General features: G+C 32.3%; 2 protein-coding genes across 4 annotated transcripts in view; one reads left to right on the top strand and one right to left on the bottom strand.

The window, feature by feature from the left end:
* The window catches only part of LOC128173862 (transient receptor potential cation channel subfamily M member 2-like), a 409575-nt gene that overhangs the window by 156013 nt on the left and 233450 nt on the right, over nucleotides 1-20112 (top strand). The gene's annotated exons all lie outside the window — the stretch shown is intronic.
* Nucleotides 1-20112, bottom strand: part of LOC128171262 (uncharacterized) — a 60224-nt gene that overhangs the window by 16366 nt on the left and 23746 nt on the right. For all 3 annotated transcript variants that reach the window (XM_052837019.1, XM_052837018.1, XM_052837017.1), the window contains 2 exons: nucleotides 12191-12314; nucleotides 7804-8001 (listed from right to left, as the gene is read on the bottom strand). In XM_052837019.1, the coding sequence (XP_052692979.1) occupies nucleotides 7804-8001; nucleotides 12191-12314 (322 nt within the window). The remainder of the gene's footprint in view (nucleotides 1-7803; nucleotides 8002-12190; nucleotides 12315-20112) is intronic.

Here is a 20112-nt window from a genome sequence, read left to right on the forward strand (position 1 = left end):
TTTTTTTTCACTGAGCATTTCCGTTTCCCCATTTCCTGTCAAGAGACACAAAAACCCCCAAAAAACAATTACTCCACAAGATTTCAAAAATGGTGATGACTAGAACAACCAAACTTTGTGGGATGATAGCCCTAAGTATGTATCCGTGTTTACATTTTTTATTTGAATTGTCGTCAATTCCGGTCGTCACCGGAAGTACTTTAAATATTTTTTCTCTATTTTTTTTTCAATGGACTGAATACCGGTATATTATTACACGATCTTATATATGTTAAATAAGCAAACATATTCTACTTCCGGTCAGTTATATCAAATATCTTAGGTACCTAGCCTTTTTAAAAAATTGATACCAGCGAGATTTTAGTCACTGTAAGTGACTGAGACACAAAGTTTTATAAATGATAGACAATCGATTGAAGATATGTTTAACAGGTTTTCTTTTGTCAACCGTCACTTCCGGTACTCACCAGAAGAGTTCAAACAATTCATTTTTTTCACAAATTTAACTGATTATCTTTGGTGTGTCATCTTCCATGATTAACAGTGGTGTACACTAAACAAATGTATAAAAAAAAAAACCAGCTTTTATTTTCATAAACCTCTTTTGTTCGTCCGTTTCCGGTCTTGAGACAAAAAACCTAGATTCACCAAGATCGCAGATTTGGCAGAGAATATCGATATTTCATCATATCATATGAAAACAAAATCGGACGGAAGACCTACTCATTACTCGTAACGAGATCTAGTTATTTTTTTTTTTTTCCACAAATTTTGTGCACGCGATTTCTCAGAAACTATCCAACCGATTTACACAATTTTTTCACAGATGATAGGAAGTGATCTGAATTTATTTTGTTTTTAATATTTTTGCCGTCGTCACTTCCGGTTCTGATTTATTGCTGATTTTGTAACTTTTTCGACCCATTTTGTGCACGCTTCATCTCGAAAACTATCAGAGATATGAATATGAAATTTTTAGGTTAGGTAGACCATAGCCTGAAGTTGTGCCTATTGTTTTTGTTTTACGCCATTGGCGCCGTACTTAAAAGCTCACTATGGCTCGAAAATTGGGTACGAATTTTGTTCCCCTTCTTTGCACACACGATTTCTCAAAGATAACTCAATAGATTTTCTTGAAATTTTTAGGAGTGATAGAAATAAATTATATCTCAAGTATCCGATGTTTAATTTTTTCGAAGTTCATTTCCTGTCGTCCGTTTCCTGTCCCGCGACAAAAAGCTTGTGACATTGAGATCTCAAAAATGATAATGACTTGAGCATTAACACTTTGAAGGATTATAGACTTATAGTTGTAAATGTCTTTCAACCATTTTGTTTTGTCCGTCATAACTTCCGGTCGTCACCGGAAGCACTTCAAAAATTAGTTTTTCTTTTGCATTAAATTTGTTTCATATGAAATTGAAATATAAGTAATAATCCTTACATATGTGATGTATCCGGTGTTAAATCAAAACAAAAAACTCGACTTCCGGTGAGATATCTCAAATATCTCAGTGAGCGTTTTTTTGATAAATGTTTAACCCACGAGATCTCAGAAAGTCAAGTGATCATTACACGAAACTTATATAGATAATAGACATTCGATAGAAAATGTGTTTAATCGTTTTCATTTTGTCAACCGTCACTTCCGGTTCTCACCGGAAGGGTTCAAACAAATCAAGCTGTTTGAAAGTTTCAGTGTTTTTCTTTGACAATTTTAGTAAAATTGATAAACAATAAAGTACAAGTGTCTAATGTTCATAAAATACATGAACTAACTTTTTTTTTTCACTGAGCATTTCCGTTTCCCCATTTCCTGTCAAGAGACACAAAAACCCCCAAAAAACAATTACTCCACAAGATTTCAAAAATGGTGATGACTAGAACAACCAAACTTTGTGGGATGATAGCCCTAAGTATGTATCCGTGTTTACATTTTTTATTTGAATTGTCGTCAATTCCGGTCGTCACCGGAAGTACTTTAAATATTTTTTCTCTATTTTTTTTTCAATGGACTGAATACCGGTATATTATTACACGATCTTATATATGTTAAATAAGCAAACATATTCTACTTCCGGTCAGTTATATCAAATATCTTAGGTACCTAGCCTTTTTAAAAAATTGATACCAGCGAGATTTTAGTCACTGTAAGTGACTGAGACACAAAGTTTTATAAATGATAGACAATCGATTGAAGATATGTTTAACAGGTTTTCTTTTGTCAACCGTCACTTCCGGTACTCACCAGAAGAGTTCAAACAATTCATTTTTTTCACAAATTTAACTGATTATCTTTGGTGTGTCATCTTCCATGATTAACAGTGGTGTACACTAAACAAATGTATAAAAAAAAAAACCAGCTTTTATTTTCATAAACCTCTTTTGTTCGTCCGTTTCCGGTCTTGAGACAAAAAACCTAGATTCACCAAGATCGCAGATTTGGCAGAGAATATCGATATTTCATCATATCATATGAAAACAAAATCGGACGGAAGACCTACTCATTACTCGTAACGAGATCTAGTTATTTTTTTTTTTTTCCACAAATTTTGTGCACGCGATTTCTCAGAAACTATCCAACCGATTTACACAATTTTTTCACAGATGATAGGAAGTGATCTGAATTTATTTTGTTTTTAATATTTTTGCCGTCGTCACTTCCGGTTCTGATTTATTGCTGATTTTGTAACTTTTTCGACCCATTTTGTGCACGCTTCATCTCGAAAACTATCAGAGATATGAATATGAAATTTTTAGGTTAGGTAGACCATAGCCTGAAGTTGTGCCTATTGTTTTTGTTTTACGCCATTGGCGCCGTACTTAAAAGCTCACTATGGCTCGAAAATTGGGTACGAATTTTGTTCCCCTTCTTTGCACACACGATTTCTCAAAGATAACTCAATAGATTTTCTTGAAATTTTTAGGAGTGATAGAAATAAATTATATCTCAAGTATCCGATGTTTAATTTTTTCGAAGTTCATTTCCTGTCGTCCGTTTCCTGTCCCGCGACAAAAAGCTTGTGACATTGAGATCTCAAAAATGATAATGACTTGAGCATTAACACTTTGAAGGATTATAGACTTATAGTTGTAAATGTCTTTCAACCATTTTGTTTTGTCCGTCATAACTTCCGGTCGTCACCGGAAGCACTTCAAAAATTAGTTTTTCTTTTGCATTAAATTTGTTTCATATGAAATTGAAATATAAGTAATAATCCTTACATATGTGATGTATCCGGTGTTAAATCAAAACAAAAAACTCGACTTCCGGTGAGATATCTCAAATATCTCAGTGAGCGTTTTTTTGATAAATGTTTAACCCACGAGATCTCAGAAAGTCAAGTGATCATTACACGAAACTTATATAGATAATAGACATTCGATAGAAAATGTGTTTAATCGTTTTCATTTTGTCAACCGTCACTTCCGGTTCTCACCGGAAGGGTTCAAACAAATCAAGCTGTTTGAAAGTTTCAGTGTTTTTCTTTGACAATTTTAGTAAAATTGATAAACAATAAAGTACAAGTGTCTAATGTTCATAAAATACATGAACTAACTTTTTTTTTTCACTGAGCATTTCCGTTTCCCCATTTCCTGTCAAGAGACACAAAAACCCCCAAAAAACAATTACTCCACAAGATTTCAAAAATGGTGATGACTAGAACAACCAAACTTTGTGGGATGATAGCCCTAAGTATGTATCCGTGTTTACATTTTTTATTTGAATTGTCGTCAATTCCGGTCGTCACCGGAAGTACTTTAAATATTTTTTCTCTATTTTTTTTTCAATGGACTGAATACCGGTATATTATTACACGATCTTATATATGTTAAATAAGCAAACATATTCTACTTCCGGTCAGTTATATCAAATATCTTAGGTACCTAGCCTTTTTAAAAAATTGATACCAGCGAGATTTTAGTCACTGTAAGTGACTGAGACACAAAGTTTTATAAATGATAGACAATCGATTGAAGATATGTTTAACAGGTTTTCTTTTGTCAACCGTCACTTCCGGTACTCACCAGAAGAGTTCAAACAATTCATTTTTTTCACAAATTTAACTGATTATCTTTGGTGTGTCATCTTCCATGATTAACAGTGGTGTACACTAAACAAATGTATAAAAAAAAAAAACCAGCTTTTATTTTCATAAACCTCTTTTGTTCGTCCGTTTCCGGTCTTGAGACAAAAAACCTAGATTCACCAAGATCGCAGATTTGGCAGAGAATATCGATATTTCATCATATCATATGAAAACAAAATCGGACGGAAGACCTACTCATTACTCGTAACGAGATCTAGTTATTTTTTTTTTTTTCCACAAATTTTGTGCACGCGATTTCTCAGAAACTATCCAACCGATTTACACAATTTTTTCACAGATGATAGGAAGTGATCTGAATTTATTTTGTTTTTAATATTTTTGCCGTCGTCACTTCCGGTTCTGATTTATTGCTGATTTTGTAACTTTTTCGACCCATTTTGTGCACGCTTCATCTCGAAAACTATCAGAGATATGAATATGAAATTTTTAGGTTAGGTAGACCATAGCCTGAAGTTGTGCCTATTGTTTTTGTTTTACGCCATTGGCGCCGTACTTAAAAGCTCACTATGGCTCGAAAATTGGGTACGAATTTTGTTCCCCTTCTTTGCACACACGATTTCTCAAAGATAACTCAATAGATTTTCTTGAAATTTTTAGGAGTGATAGAAATAAATTATATCTCAAGTATCCGATGTTTAATTTTTTCGAAGTTCATTTCCTGTCGTCCGTTTCCTGTCCCGCGACAAAAAGCTTGTGACATTGAGATCTCAAAAATGATAATGACTTGAGCATTCAGACTTTGTAGGATTATAGAACTATAGTTGTCTTTAAACTATTTTGTTTTGTTCGTCAGAACTTCCAGTCGTCACCGGAAGCACTTCAATTTTTTTTTATTTTGCATTTAATTTGTTTCATAAAGAATTGAAATAAAAGTAATAATCCTTACATATTTCATGTATCCGATGTTAAATAAAAACAAAAATTCCACTTCCGGTGAAATATCTCAAATATCTCAGAAAGCGTTTTTTAGATAAATGTTTTACCCGCGAAATCTCAGAAAGTAAAGTGATCAATTCTCGAAACTTATATAGATAATAGACATTCGATAGAAAATGCGTGTAATAGCTTTCATTTTGCCAACAGTCACTTCCGGTCCTCACCGGAAGGGTTAAAACAAATCAAGCTGTTTGAAAGTTTAACTGTTTTTCTTTGACAATTTTAGTTCAATTAATAAACAATAAAGTACAAGTGTCTAATGTTCAAGTAATACTAAGTTTTTACTTTCGCTGAGTATTTCCGTTTGTCCGTTTCCTGTGAAGAGACAAAAAAAACCCCAATAACTCCATGAGATCTCAAAAACAGTGATGATTTGAACAACCAAACTTTGTGAGATGATAGCCCGGAGTATGTATCCATGTTTACATTATTTTGATTGAATTGTCGTCACCGATAGCACTTAAAAATATTTTTTTCCTTATTATTTTTTTTTTTACATGGAATGAATACCAGTATATCATTACACGATCTTATATATGTTAAATAAGCAAACATATTCTTAAAATCTTATATATGTTAAATAAGCAAACATATTCTACTTCCTGTCAGTTATATCAAATATCTTAGGTACCTATCCTTTTTACAAATTTGATACCCGCGAGATTTTAGTCACTGTAAGTGATTGAGACACAAACATTTATGAATGATAGACAATTGACTGAAGAATTATTGTTTATTAGGTTTCTTTTGTCAACCGTCACTTCCGGTACTCACGAAAAGAGTTCATACAATTCATGTTTTTAACAAGTTTAACTGATTGTCTTTGGTATTTCATCTAGTCTAAGGATAATAAACAGTGATGTACACTAGGCAAATGTATAAAGAAAAACTAGCTTTTATGTTCATTTATCACTTCCTTTTGTCCGTTTCCGGTCTCGATACAAAAAACCTAGTTTCACCAGGATCTCAGATTTGGCAGAGAGTATCGATATTTCATTGTATCACATAAAACAAAATCGGACGGACGACCTACTCGTTACTCGTAACGAGATCTAGTTCAATATATGTTTGTGTATGTGAGTGAGCTCAGATCAGCTGCTAAAGTGCACCAGATGCGCATGTACCAGAGTTGTCTGTACTTGTTCCCTTTCCTGTTTCGGCTCGTGATGAAATTTCTCAAAGAAATATAATAACTAACGTTATAAATTGTGGACACAACATTTGATTTAATTTAATTCTATGTTCTCAATTATTCACAAACATCTTTATTAATTTAATAAAAGAATGTTTTCATGGATGATCAGCATTACGTAAATTTTACAGACTGCAGGTAATTAGCGTGTTTGTTGTGGTACACAAATCAAGTATGAGTAAATTTTTTATTCCTATCTTTAAATTTTTAATGGCAGAATTTTAATCTCCGCCAAACAGTAGTTTCTTTTCCTCATAGTGCTAAAAGACATGGCGTTTTATCTTCAAGGTATGCATTAAGAGACAAAAGTTAATTGCACGATCATTGCAAGCACTAGACATGGTATACACAGGACAAGTAAACAAATGTCAATCTTTTTCTTACATCCAATCTGGGGCCTAAATATAGATGATTGACAGGGTTACACTGACCAAGTAAATTTGAAGGTGGTGTTTATTTTCTCATTTAATTTAAACCATTAATTGTTATTGATTTTAACTTGAATATTAGTCATTAATCCCCCGGGATAAAATAAGACTTTTGATCATATCTCAAATATAGATCTTTGTCAACTATGCAAGGTGTAATGTGATTTGATTTTAAGAAAAACATTTTTTACCAGTTTTTTACCAGTTTTTACTTTATATATTTGTATGTAAAAATTTGAACCCCCCTTCAAATTGTGAACCCAGTACCCTATCCCCAGGAGTCATGATTTTCAAAATTTTGAATCTTCATTACCTGAGGATGCTACCACATAAGTTTCAGCTTTTCTGTCTTATTGGTTTCTGAGAAGAAGATTTTTAAAGATTTACTCTTTATATTCACATGTAAAAATTTGACCCCCATTGTGGCCTCACCCAATCCCCGGGGGTCATGATTTTCACAGTTTGAATCTACACTACCTGAGGATGTTTCCATACAAGTTTCAGCTTTTCTGGTCAAATGGTTTTTGAAATGTTTTTTAAAATTTCTGATAAAATTTCATTAAATTCCTTATTACTGTATACAGGATTATTTTCGCCCTGTTTTGTTTTTGTCCTTCTATGATTGCAAACAGTTTCGCCCTGTCTTGAATTTTAATCCTCCAATTTTGGAGGATAAAATATATCCTCCAAAACTGAGGTTGCCTAGACCTGTTTAAAGTATTTTTTTCAGCACTATTCAAATCTTCTTTACCCACTGATGCTTTGTGCCAAGTTTGGATTAAATTGACCCAGTGATTCTGGAGAAGAAGATGAAAATGTTACTGTCAGACAAACAGATGGACAGACTAATGCCAAGAAAAAAGTGATCTGAAAAGCTCACTTGAACGTTCAACCCAGGTGAGCTAAACATAATAATGAACCCACCATGATTTGAACAAACTTGGTTATAGTTTTCACACAAGTTTCAGATTTTCTGGCCAAATGGATTTTGAGAGGATTTGACATACTTTTAATCATCAATACCAAGCAAGATATAGCTACACAAAGAGCTGAGGTCGAGTCAAATCACTAAGCTTATGCAATATTGCTTAAAATTATTTTTGTTGAAATTATTTTCCTTAAATTTTAGACTCACTTTTGTTCCTTGAACCAGAATTCCAAAATTTCCCCTCTCTCCAAACAATGAGTAAGGTAGAGCACAAAGAATCTGTCCAACATGCTGACCTTGTAAATCTGATCCAACATGAAGTGGATTAGAAATTTTTCTTTCACATTTTCTTAGGCTGCGTACAGTTTGGTTTGAAGTTTCTTCATCTGACCAATATTTCTTAACCTGTAAAAAAAAATTATGTTCCAATATTATTATATCATAATATTATATACTTTTGTGAAATCCAGTAATCTGATTAGTCACTAAGATATCATTATTTTTTTATAATGACCGCTGAAAGCATATATTGACTCGCACGAGCTGTCTCGTTTTCACTTTCGCTTCAGTCAAATATGGCGTCGAATACAAAAGCTCGCAGGTTTGTGAGTTTTAGTGAGGAAGATTTAAAAGAAATAGTAAACAACTCTGAGGCCGGCTATAATGGAAGACTTCATCGTTGCTTGAAACGAGCTAGGCTTAGTTGATTTACTACTACTTTGACAAGCTTTCTTGCAAAAAATTAGAATACCTTACCACACATTTCTGCAAAATACTAGAGTATGCAATCTCCTACATAATCTTTTTGAAAAAACACTTGAATTGGTGATATAAAAATAAAAAAATATACAGCACAGGAAAATTCACTATATTGGAGCTTCACCGGGGTGTGAACTCACGACCTATGAAACCTGCCCTCCTAGCAGGGAGCGGCCACCGCTCTAACCACTTGGCCATCTAGGCATATATCTATATATAAATTAAATGTCAATCAAATTAAAAATGATTTTAAATAATAATAATTTTTCTGAAACTCTTTATAAAGAGGAGATACAAAAAAGATGCTCGAGGAACATGTCGTCTGACCTTAATTTTATTACTGTTATTGTTAGACATAGTTATAAGTTGTTTTTATGTTGAAAAAATTGACACTTTTTATTGCCTAGATCAATGTAGATAAAATAATACATATATGTGATATCTATTCTTCATTTATTTGTTATTCAGGTTGTGAGAGATTTACAATTATTGTTCATTATTATGATTTATGTTGTACATTATATTATGAGGACTGATGCACAATGAAAAGAAACTCCGGTTGTTAGTTTTGGAAGTAATATTCAATAAATTCTGAAACATTTTCATTAAAATTATTTATGCTTTACAACAACAGTATATCACTATTTCTGTAAAGATTAGGAAGATATACATTGTACTAATTAATTTTGAAAATTATATAATTTAATAAATATGGACTCAATGCATGGTCAATATGCATTTATAATGACCCATGTTGACATATATTGACCTCGTATATATGGAGGATATCAACTTCGGGCTAGCGCCCTCGGTCGATATCCTCCATGTATCTTCGGTCAATACTGTCATCCTGGGTCATTATAAATGCATATTAACCTACATTGAGTCCATATTTGTATATTACATTACATTATATTATATTATTATATTAAGATTGCCATCGACGTTTTCCAGTTTTTTCCACCCTTATTTTGTCAAAAATATATTCTGGAAAGGAATCTAAATACTCCAGGGCTGTGTTATATACAATAAGTAGTGACATGAATGACAAAGTTGTAAATATTTTCAGTCTCATAAAATGATCTTTGATAAGCAAAACTTAAATAAAACCATTCATTTACCTTTATCAAGGTCTTCCGTTTGAAGACCTTATTGTTTTCATTCAGGTTTTTTTTCCCTATTCTTTTTTTTTTTCTTCTAAATTTTGTATATGCCATTTCTCAAACATAGGTAATCACAGATTACAAATCTGTGCAACTTGAATCAATATAGTAATATAAAATATGATATTGCATCCTATGATACTATACAATATTGTGTTATATGATATATCATGTGATACAATATAATACTGTAAAATACAGTGAACAATATAATAAGGTTACATATGAAATTGTATTAAGATATGATATTGTATGTTTTAAATATTTTTGTATTTCATCACATAAACAATATGATAATATAATTATATATAGTATCATATGACATAATCCCAATATTGAAAGATATGATATTATATTCTAAGATATGATACCATGATATAAAGTATGATACTGTATCATATGATAATGTTTTGTATGATATTGTATCATATATGATATATTATATGATATTGAATAATGATACAATATAATGTGATACAACAATGTATATTGTTATATAATACAAGATCATATGATGCAATATCATATGAAACAATCAGTTGTTATAATTATATATGTGATACAATTATGCAATTCATAATGCAATATCATTAACCATATTGAACAAGATATCTGTGAGCCAATGCTCACTAGTGAAACCCCCGCTCTGATGTGAATATGCAAAATAAGCAAAGTCGACATTTAACAGAAAGCTGGCATCCGATTGGTACAGAAATATATCCAACAATATGGCATGCCTAAACAAATAGTGTGTTAAAATTTCAAGCATCTGCGATAAACAGCTGCTGAGAAATCTTAGAGGAAAATTTGTTTGAAAATTTTGGCTAAAATAAACAAAGTACTCATTTAACAGGAAGATGACGTCCAATTGGTACAAAAATATATCCCACAATATGGCATGCCTTAACAAACACTGTGTAAAAATTTCAAGCATCTCCGATAAATATCTGCTGAGAAATCTTTGACGAAAATTTGTTTGAAAATTTTGGCAAAAAATAAACAAAGTCATTATTTAACAGGATGTTGACGTCCGATAGATACAAAAATATATCCCACGATATGGCATGCCAAAACAAATAGTGTGTTAAAATTTCAAGCATCTGCGAAAAATAGCTGCTGAGAAATCTTTGACAAAAATTTGTTTGAAAATTTTGGCAAAAAATAAACGAAGTCGTCATTTAACAGGAAGTTGACACCCGATTGGTACAGAAATATATCCCACGATATGGCATGCCTATACAAATATTGTGTAAAAATTTCAAGCATCTGCAATAAATAGTTGCTGAGAAATCTTTGACGAAAATTTGTTTGAAAATTTTGGTTAAAAAATAAGCAAAGTCGTCATTTAACAGGAAGTTGACGTCCGGTTGATACAAAAATATATCCCACAATATGGCATGCCTAAACAAATAGTGTGTTAAAATTTCAAGCATCTGCGATAAATAGCTGCTGAGAATTCTTTGACGGAAATTTGTTTGAAAATTTTGGCAAAAAATAAACGAAGTCGTCATTTAACAGGAAGTTGACGTTTGATTGGTACAAAAATATATCCCACGATATAGCATGCCTATTCAAATACTGTGTAAAAATTTCAAGCATCTGCGATAAACAGTTGCTGAGAAATCTTTGACGAAAAATTGGTTGAAAATTTTGGTTAAAAAATAAGCAAAGTCGTCATTTAACAGGAAGTTGACGTCCGATTGGTACAAAAATATATCCCACGATATGGCATGCCTTAACAAACACTGTGTTAAAATTTCAAGCATCTGCGATAAATAGTTGCTGAGATAAATGCGACAGAAATTTTTGTTACGGACGGACAGACAGACGGACAGACAGACAGACAGACGGACGACGGACAGACAGACACACAAGGGTAAAACAGTATAGCCCCTCTCCTTCGGAGCAGGGGTATAATTATATGATACAATGAAATATATAGTATAATATTGTATTATATGATACAATATCTTTTAACAATACCATTTGATAAAATACTATTTCATATAATACAATATCGTTTTATAATATACATTATCATATATAACAAAATCAGGATACAATATCATAATATACAAAAAGTTTGATACAATATCACATTGTATCATGTTATTTTTTTACAATGTAATATTATATGAAATATTATTGCATCATACAATACAATAGTGTATCATATCATACAATACTGTTTAATAAAAACATGATTGTTATATCATTTAACAACAAACACATCTATCAAGCAAGTTTGAGTAAGGTAGGAGTTTTTTTTTTTTTTAGCTTTCTTGATAATGGAGATCAGGCTCTGGGTCTGAACCTAACTCTGTGATTCATATTCTGTGATGCTTATTATATACCCCATTGGAATTTTGACACTTTTTATGAGTTTCTGATTAATAAGCATTCATTAATTTGGTAGTTATTGTCAGAAGTTCTTTTGTAAAACAGAGTCCATGCTATTTTCATGAACACTTTTCCAATTTTCATGGAATATCCGTAGAATTTCATAGAAGTTTTTCAGCCGGGATAAGCAAGATGATTTCAGATTACCTCCCAAACACTGAAGGAGACACACTATTTGGTATACATGCAGACATGATTGTGTCTTCATACACAGTTATAAATATATGACTATCTTGGTAGTTGGTAGACTACTTCTACCACAGAATACTTACTTCTACTACAGCACATAAGTTGTCCTCTTCTGTAGTTGGATGGCAGATCACAGCATCTGGTACAGCAACAAATCTACCATCATCCCCAATATCCAAAGAGTATTTTTCAACATTAGATCCAGATCTAAAATAGTTATGTAAATTGCTTACATTATGAAAATAAATAACATAGCTGAATTTGTTAATTAACACATAATCTACTGTTATATTTAGTAGTATTTTATCACTATATAACTCTATATAGATGAATAGTCTTTAATTAAAATATTAGTCCATCCAAAAAAATATTGACCAGTCAATATGTTTTCAATATTTACAGACTGGGAATAACATTGGTTGATTTGTAGAGCGGGCCCTAATAAACTTTCACGACTCAAAAACATGTATCACGGCAGATAAAGAGATGACAGGTTTTTTTTTAAAGGTAATCCCAGTGTTTTAGAAATTTGTGTCAAACCAAACTTTTTTAAAAAATTGAACAGTTAAAACAACTTATAAATAATCTTACTACAGAAGCCACATATTTATATCTTTGCATGTTTGCTTTCCTACAGTGACCTTCAGCTCACAATGTCCAACAATTCAAGAGCGAGATTTCAACACAATAAAGCAGAATCTTAATTATTAAATTATGCACCAAAATATATTAAATTAGGTTATAATTTAAGATAATCTTATGACATTCGTTATATAAAAAGTCTTACTGATTTTCTACAGTAAATATAAGAAATATATTGCATTCATTCTTCACACTACCTTCCGAAAAATTCATAATACCAGAGGCATAAACATATACAGATTGGCAGCTGATCGAAATCTCGCTTAATCCAGTGGTCCCTATTGGGTATATCCCTCTAACTATTTTTAGAATCGGTAGGACAACAAAGTAGTGCCTTTAAGCAAAATAGTCCCTGTACTTGCAGAGTGTATATACATTTATTGGGACATTTTAAATCAGAATGCTTGACACATGTCAGAAAAGAGGATTTGCAACTTTAAAAACAAGTGTCAAAATTGAATTATCATTTGAAGAAAAGAAATGAAATTGTTTGATGTACACCCTTTCCAAAACCGAGAAATTCCCTACTTTTACTTTCATTTTCAGAGTTTTTCAATACAGACGCATTTTGCCGGAAAACGAATCTGACTTCAAACCACGAAATTTTAACAGGAAAGAGACAATTTGATGAGCTTTCATTCAAGAGGTCCCTCGTTGCTGAAAGAAAATTAGGGCCGGAGCTATGAACCATAACGTTAACATTACCGCCTATGGAAAAAGCATTAGTGGACTATACCCTATTGTAAAGTGTTCACAGTTTAAATCAGTATATATTTCTAATAAACAATTACATCAAAATATAAACAGCTATAACCTATTACCAAAACATTCAAAATATTATATTTTCATAAGTTTATCATATATAGATGCAGTTGGCTATCCGTCGTCCGAGGTTTCGCCGATGTTTTATAGCTGGCCAATATATTTTCTATATATTAATCTATAATATTAATTAATTTTTCAATTTTTTTGTTTCAAATGTCTAAAACCTTTGCACACTTTTCATTAAAACAATATACTTTTGGTTTAAAATCATTATCTCAGTTCACTAAAATGTAGTTCTCAAAGTAAGGTTGGTCCCTTAGCATTTTTCAACAACAAAACACGCTAATTGCGGAGTTGCCAATCTCTGTTATTCATGTCTCTGATAACACATATCATTTTTATGAAACATTTATTAAGAGTTATAAATTTAGTTAGCAACAAAACATAGTTTATCTTAATTGACCAGCTAGATTTCGTTTGATAGTCTCTTGAACATCTATATCCCCATTACTGTTTGACTAGTTTTTCAAGGGTTTTTTTTTTTTGTGGCAAACATTGGAAAAACTGAAAATCTACCAAATAGACATAATCTAACAGCCACTAAAAGAATATACTCATTCAAACTGTGTAATAAATATCAAAATTTTGGTCCTAGCAGGCAAAACCATCGAAACAAGTTCAATAGTAACCCCCCCCCCCCCCCCTCCTTTTGGCAAGTAACTTTCCACCAAATATTTTTAATTAACATATTTATGGCTTTCCTCTGCTTTTGACAAATATGGGAAATATATTTGTACTGAAGTCACTGATATCAAATACAAGTCATCTTAAATGACCATTCGATGTGTTCAAATATCATGCTGTGTAAAAAAAGAACCGGACACGAAAGCCACAGGGACTACCTTAATGGAAGCCCGGGTGAAATTAAAGAATTTATTGACAAAAGGGAACTGTGACTAAGTCATAAATATCTGAAATTAACTCATGAATTATCTAACACCAGTGTCAATTTATATTAGACACGACCATATACAAAGGAATAAAATTCTCTGATAGCTGGCGATTAGACATTCATTTATATATATATACAGTAAAACTTGTCTAATCAGGCGGAGGATAGTTCTGAAAAATTTGGCCGGATTAGGCCACATCCAGCTTTGAGAACATTATTGCAAATTAATTTTAGTTTTTAATGCAGTAACGTTAGGTATTGATCATCTATTCTTGCACAATGTTTAATTCTTCTGAAATACTGTAAATTCCTTTTATTACGAGAGTACTTAATTCCGCAATCCCGCTGTTTTATATCAAATTGCGAGAATATGAAACAAGAACACGGAACTTTTATCCTTATTTCTCATAGTTCTCAACTCTCAAAAAATAATGGAGAGATTTTAAAATACACGAAGAATGCTCCTCGCGATTTTACGCGGATAATTATTCCCGCATTTGATTAAGAATCTACAGTATGTTAGTCCCCCTTGATCATGATTACGGTGCAGATTTTCATTTTCTATTTGGAAAACAATAACTGCTTTTCAAACAAATCATCATAATTGATAAATTTCAAAAACACTCGATTAACCTGAGAAGTCCGACATGACAAGTGCATGAATCACTGGAAATTGTTACACAAACATTGACTACGCGACAAGTCAACAGATGGTTGATTACATAATGGTTAGAACTGTTTTTGGTGCAAGGACAATGATTTAAAATACGGGAATTTAAAACAAGAGGCCCATGGGCCACATCGCTCACCTGAGCAACAATGGCGAACTACATTGACTTAACACACTTTACGGTCAGACGCGACCTATCTTCCATTATTTTCTATTTTTTCCTATCTCCACAATGTGAAGATTTCCACAAAGTAATTCCATAATTATATTTTCCTGTTATATGATACTTTTTTTATTTAGATATAAAGTGTTCAATTGAAAATATATACTATGACTTTATTTATAAGCATTCAAATGCATTTTGCATCCTATTTTATGGAAAATTCTAAATATTATAGCTCTAAAAATAGCCTGGTAATAAACCTTGAATTTTTGGGAATTAACAGGTTTAAATGTTTATAAATAAGGAATAATTTATCAAGGAAAATTATATAAAATTGAGGAACGTCTCGTGTGTCCTTAAATAATTATGAACAGTAAAATTTAATATTTAGCAAAGTTAAGTACCATGATAATTTTCTGACCTAAAACTCAATATTTTATAAAGGGGTAGGGGTGAAAATATATTGCGATATATTAATTATATATAACACCGGTATATTATTTCCTTCAGTTTTTGCACATATGTGAACAGTATTAGCTCATTTAAGATAAAAAAAATCAAACATTTCCTAAGACGTATATCAGTTAAAAAATCAGCACCCATTGTGGACCTACCTTATTGTGTGTAATCATAATTTGAACATTTTGAATCTACACAATTAAAGGATGGCAACACTTTATTTCATTAATATGTTGTCTTAGAGGCCATGCAATGCATATTCATTTTATATGATGAAAATACTGGAAAAGGTAGTTACCATTTACATGCAATATTTCTTGTTTGGTATATTGGTATTTATGAAAAAAAATATTGAACTTAAATTAGTGTAATTATCATTTTCCACATCTAAGTGAATATTTTTAGTGTGTTTATTTAAGATGCCAAGCTCTATGAATATACCATGCAGATGAGATACATTTCATTTTCACAGCTGATATCTCATATGTGAAAGATAACAAAGATTGACGGACAGAGAATCGCCAGCTAGTCTGGAAGGCAGTACGCAGTGTTTGAACTCTGTGGCAAAAGTTGCTAAGGCTACAGTAAAAAACTTAATTGGTCTTCCCTTATATAATTGTTTACCTGATGTAAACTTGTGTGACGTTTAATATCCTTACTAACTTGATCGATGAAAACATTTGACTGGAAAATGTTGTCATATGATGTGTTAAAAAGCTATATAATTTAATGTATTGTCAGGCATACAGGTATCAGTTCTGTACTAAGGCCCATTAATTATTTCATATTCCCTCAAAAACAACAAACGGCTACAAACCAAGATGATTTTCTGCTGCAATATTTTCTTTAAAATAATGATAATGCACGGATATCCTCATAATTATAATGTGCCAGAACTGTTAAAAAGAAGTTTTTATTTACTCGTTTGAAAAATACCAAAATTGTTGCAGATTTCAAATAATTCATTAAATGAGAAAGGACCCCAGAAAGTAGTTATAGCACATCATCCTTTTGATTTTTCTGTACACAAGTATCTAATGTTAAGCAAGACAATTCCAATGATCAACAAACATTTCAGCGTCAGTCGTAGAATGGTAGGCAACTTTAAAAACTTATCCAATTTGTTAAATTTCATTTTATTTAATGCATTCATACATTATATAGATAAAATGTTTTGTAATTGAGTTAGCCAGGTGACACAAAATCAGTTTATGCACTGTGTATTTTGGAGAAATTAGTCCTACCCTATGACCCAATTACAACAGTTTTTAGTTTTGAAGATAACTGTAAACAAACGGTTTTGCATTAATTTGGCAGAGTTATCAAATAATTACAAGTTACCTTCTAATTGTAGTATCAACAAGAAATGTAATGATTATCGATTGTAATTTTCAATGCACGGTATATGTGTTTGCATCATCCGTATTTATAACCTCTAAAGATAAGACAGTCGCGGGTGATTAATCTCAACAGGGTTTAACTGAGGCTGTGAAAACGTCTTTTCAAATTCATAAACATCTTTTTATTGTCTTTGGATTTAATTTACACGATTATGAACTCGGAATACATTGCTACTTCAAATTCTCTTTCGGAGGAAATTCCGGCGAAGTTACTGATCAAAAATCGATTATTTCAATCAAAGTCGCTCCCTTGTTTGATCCTTGTTGACACAATTAGAAATTAATAAACAATAAAAACAGAGGGAAATGCACTTTAGTACATTGTTAACACATCAGATTTTTATCGATCATTTTCGCAGGTAAACAATCGACTGCCTATTTACCGAAGTTTATGTTCCAAATACAAGGCGATTGTTTCCCAAGTTAAAAAGCAAAAAGAAACGAAAAATTCAAAACAAGCTAAACCACCCTCACAAGTGAAAATGACAACGCGTTGAAATATTTAACCTCAATTTACTTCACAATAATCGGCACCAATGTTATTTCCATGTTTCATAGATTATATTCGCACGTGAACTGTTGCACAACAAACTGCCAGCTTCAAACAAAGAACCTCGTTTTCGAGATGCTGTAGACTGGCGATGCCTGTCATAAGACCAGTCTATCGCAATGAATTGCCAGTCTACGATATATGGAATAACGAGCCATTCTTTATTAGTATTTTCGCAATAATCTCAAATTTGGAACAGAATTCACCTATAATTTTTGCAATTTATATTTTCCTTTCCCTAAGGATGATTTATGCTAAATTACGTTAAGATTAAATCAGTAGTTCTTGAGAAGAAGATTTTTATGCACCCGCCTTTTTTACAGTTTCGAGGTTTTCTCCGCTTTGAATACAATCTGGTCTTTTATCTTTGCAATTTATATTCTCCTTCTCATGAGGATGATTTGTGCCAAATTTGGATAAATTTGGCCAAGTGGTTTTAGAGAAGAAGATCAAAATGTAAAAAGTTTACAGACGGACAGACAGACGGACGGACATACGGACGGACAGATGGACAGACGGACGACGGACAACGGGTGATCAGAAAAGCTCACTTGAGCTTTCAGCTCAGGTGAGCTAAAAAGGGAATGAACAGGAATTTAATAAAGAATGGAGCATTTTACGAAATAAAATGCGACTCTGTAAGTGTAACCATTACAACACGCATTACAAACAATATCGGCAGACTTACTCCCGTGGTATCCAGAATCATGTCCTGAAAAAAATGAGGTGAAGTATAATACACAACCCCCACTTTTGATGTAATTCTGGCAGAAAAAATGCATATTTATGTATTATAACCAGACCTTACGGTATGAACTGAAATGAGTTGCTAGTTTGGACTTATATTCACAGTTGCAACGAAGGAAAATTGATCGATAATTGAGCAGTAGTTATCCCACATAAGGACAATCGATAAGTGGCCGGATTACGGAAGGTAACTCTCACTAATTATAAGTAGTTGGTTTTTTTTTTTGCAGCCGGTTTACAGAATAGACAATATCCAGATTGCAAAACATTTTATAAACATAAAATGATAAGAAAATGTCAAGGGACTGAATAATTTCGCCTGATTGGACAACATGTATTAAACCTACTAATAGTTTCCAATTCTTGTACAGATAAAGTGCTCATGGCTCATCAGTTTTCAAGGGCCTAATGAAAGGAGAATGCCTAAACATCTGAGAATTACTAGTGACCAAGCTGTATTAATACAATTGAAAGTATTTTTAAAGATTTCAAAACTCATCTTGAACAAAAGAGATTACACACAATCAGAAATTGAACATATAATGCAAAAACTTTCTGCAGACAGAATGGATCTTCTCAAAACAAGAGGCCCATGGGCCATATCGCTCCCCTGAGCAACATTAGACATCATAATATCAGCTTCATGAAGTCATATCCAAATTATTGGGACAATGAATGAGTAAAACAGATCCGGTATTAAAAGATTTTCAAAATGTTTCAAAATGTTCTACCCATTTTCTTATATTGAGCCCCTTTTGTAACTGGATGATTTCATAGTTATATCACATATCAAGCATTACCATTCTCAAAAATATCTTATACAACTGTTCACGACATATAAATATAAACCTACATCAAACTTTAAACCTTTGTGTGGCCCAAGAATTATCCAGGGCCACAGTCTAAACAACTAATATCAATATGTTTGCATATTAGTAATACATGTACTACATTTTCTGGCCATTTGGTTTTTGAGAATAATTTTTTTTAAAGATTATTCGCTGTATTCCTATGTACCGCAAAATTTCGACCCGCCCACTGTGGCCGCACCCTATCCCCAGGATCATGGTTTGAACAAATTTGAATCTACACTACCTGAGGATACTTCCAAACAAGTTACAGCTTTTCTGGCCCGCTGGTTTTTGTTGAGAAGATTTTTGAAGATTTTACTCTATGCATTCCTATGTAAAAATTTCGACCCCCCATTGTGGCCCTACCTTACCCCCGGGGATCATGATTTAAACAAATTTAAATCTAAACTACCTGAAGATGCTTCCACATAAGTTACAGTTTTCTGGCTGACTGGTTTTTAAGAAGAAGATTTTTAATGATTTTTCCTATATATTTCTATCTAAAAATTTGATCCCCCCATTGTGGCCCCACCGTACCCCCGGGGATCATGGTTTGGACAAACTTGAATCTACACTACCTGAGGATGCTTCCACACAAGTTACAGCTTTTCTGGCCAACTGCTTTTTGAGAAGAATATTTTTTTAAAGATTTTTCGCTGTATATTTCACCTCAGGTGAGCTAACAATTATTTATGTCTCTGCTACATGTACACATATTTTGTATTTCCAGCAACAAAATTAATCTCCGTTTAGACTGAATAGACTAGAGAAAATACTGACAGCTAACCTAAAACACACTGCAGTAA

This window comes from Crassostrea angulata, chromosome 2 (genome assembly GCF_025612915.1).
Source record: "Crassostrea angulata isolate pt1a10 chromosome 2, ASM2561291v2, whole genome shotgun sequence".
Lineage (NCBI taxonomy): Eukaryota > Metazoa > Mollusca > Bivalvia > Ostreida > Ostreidae > Magallana > Magallana angulata.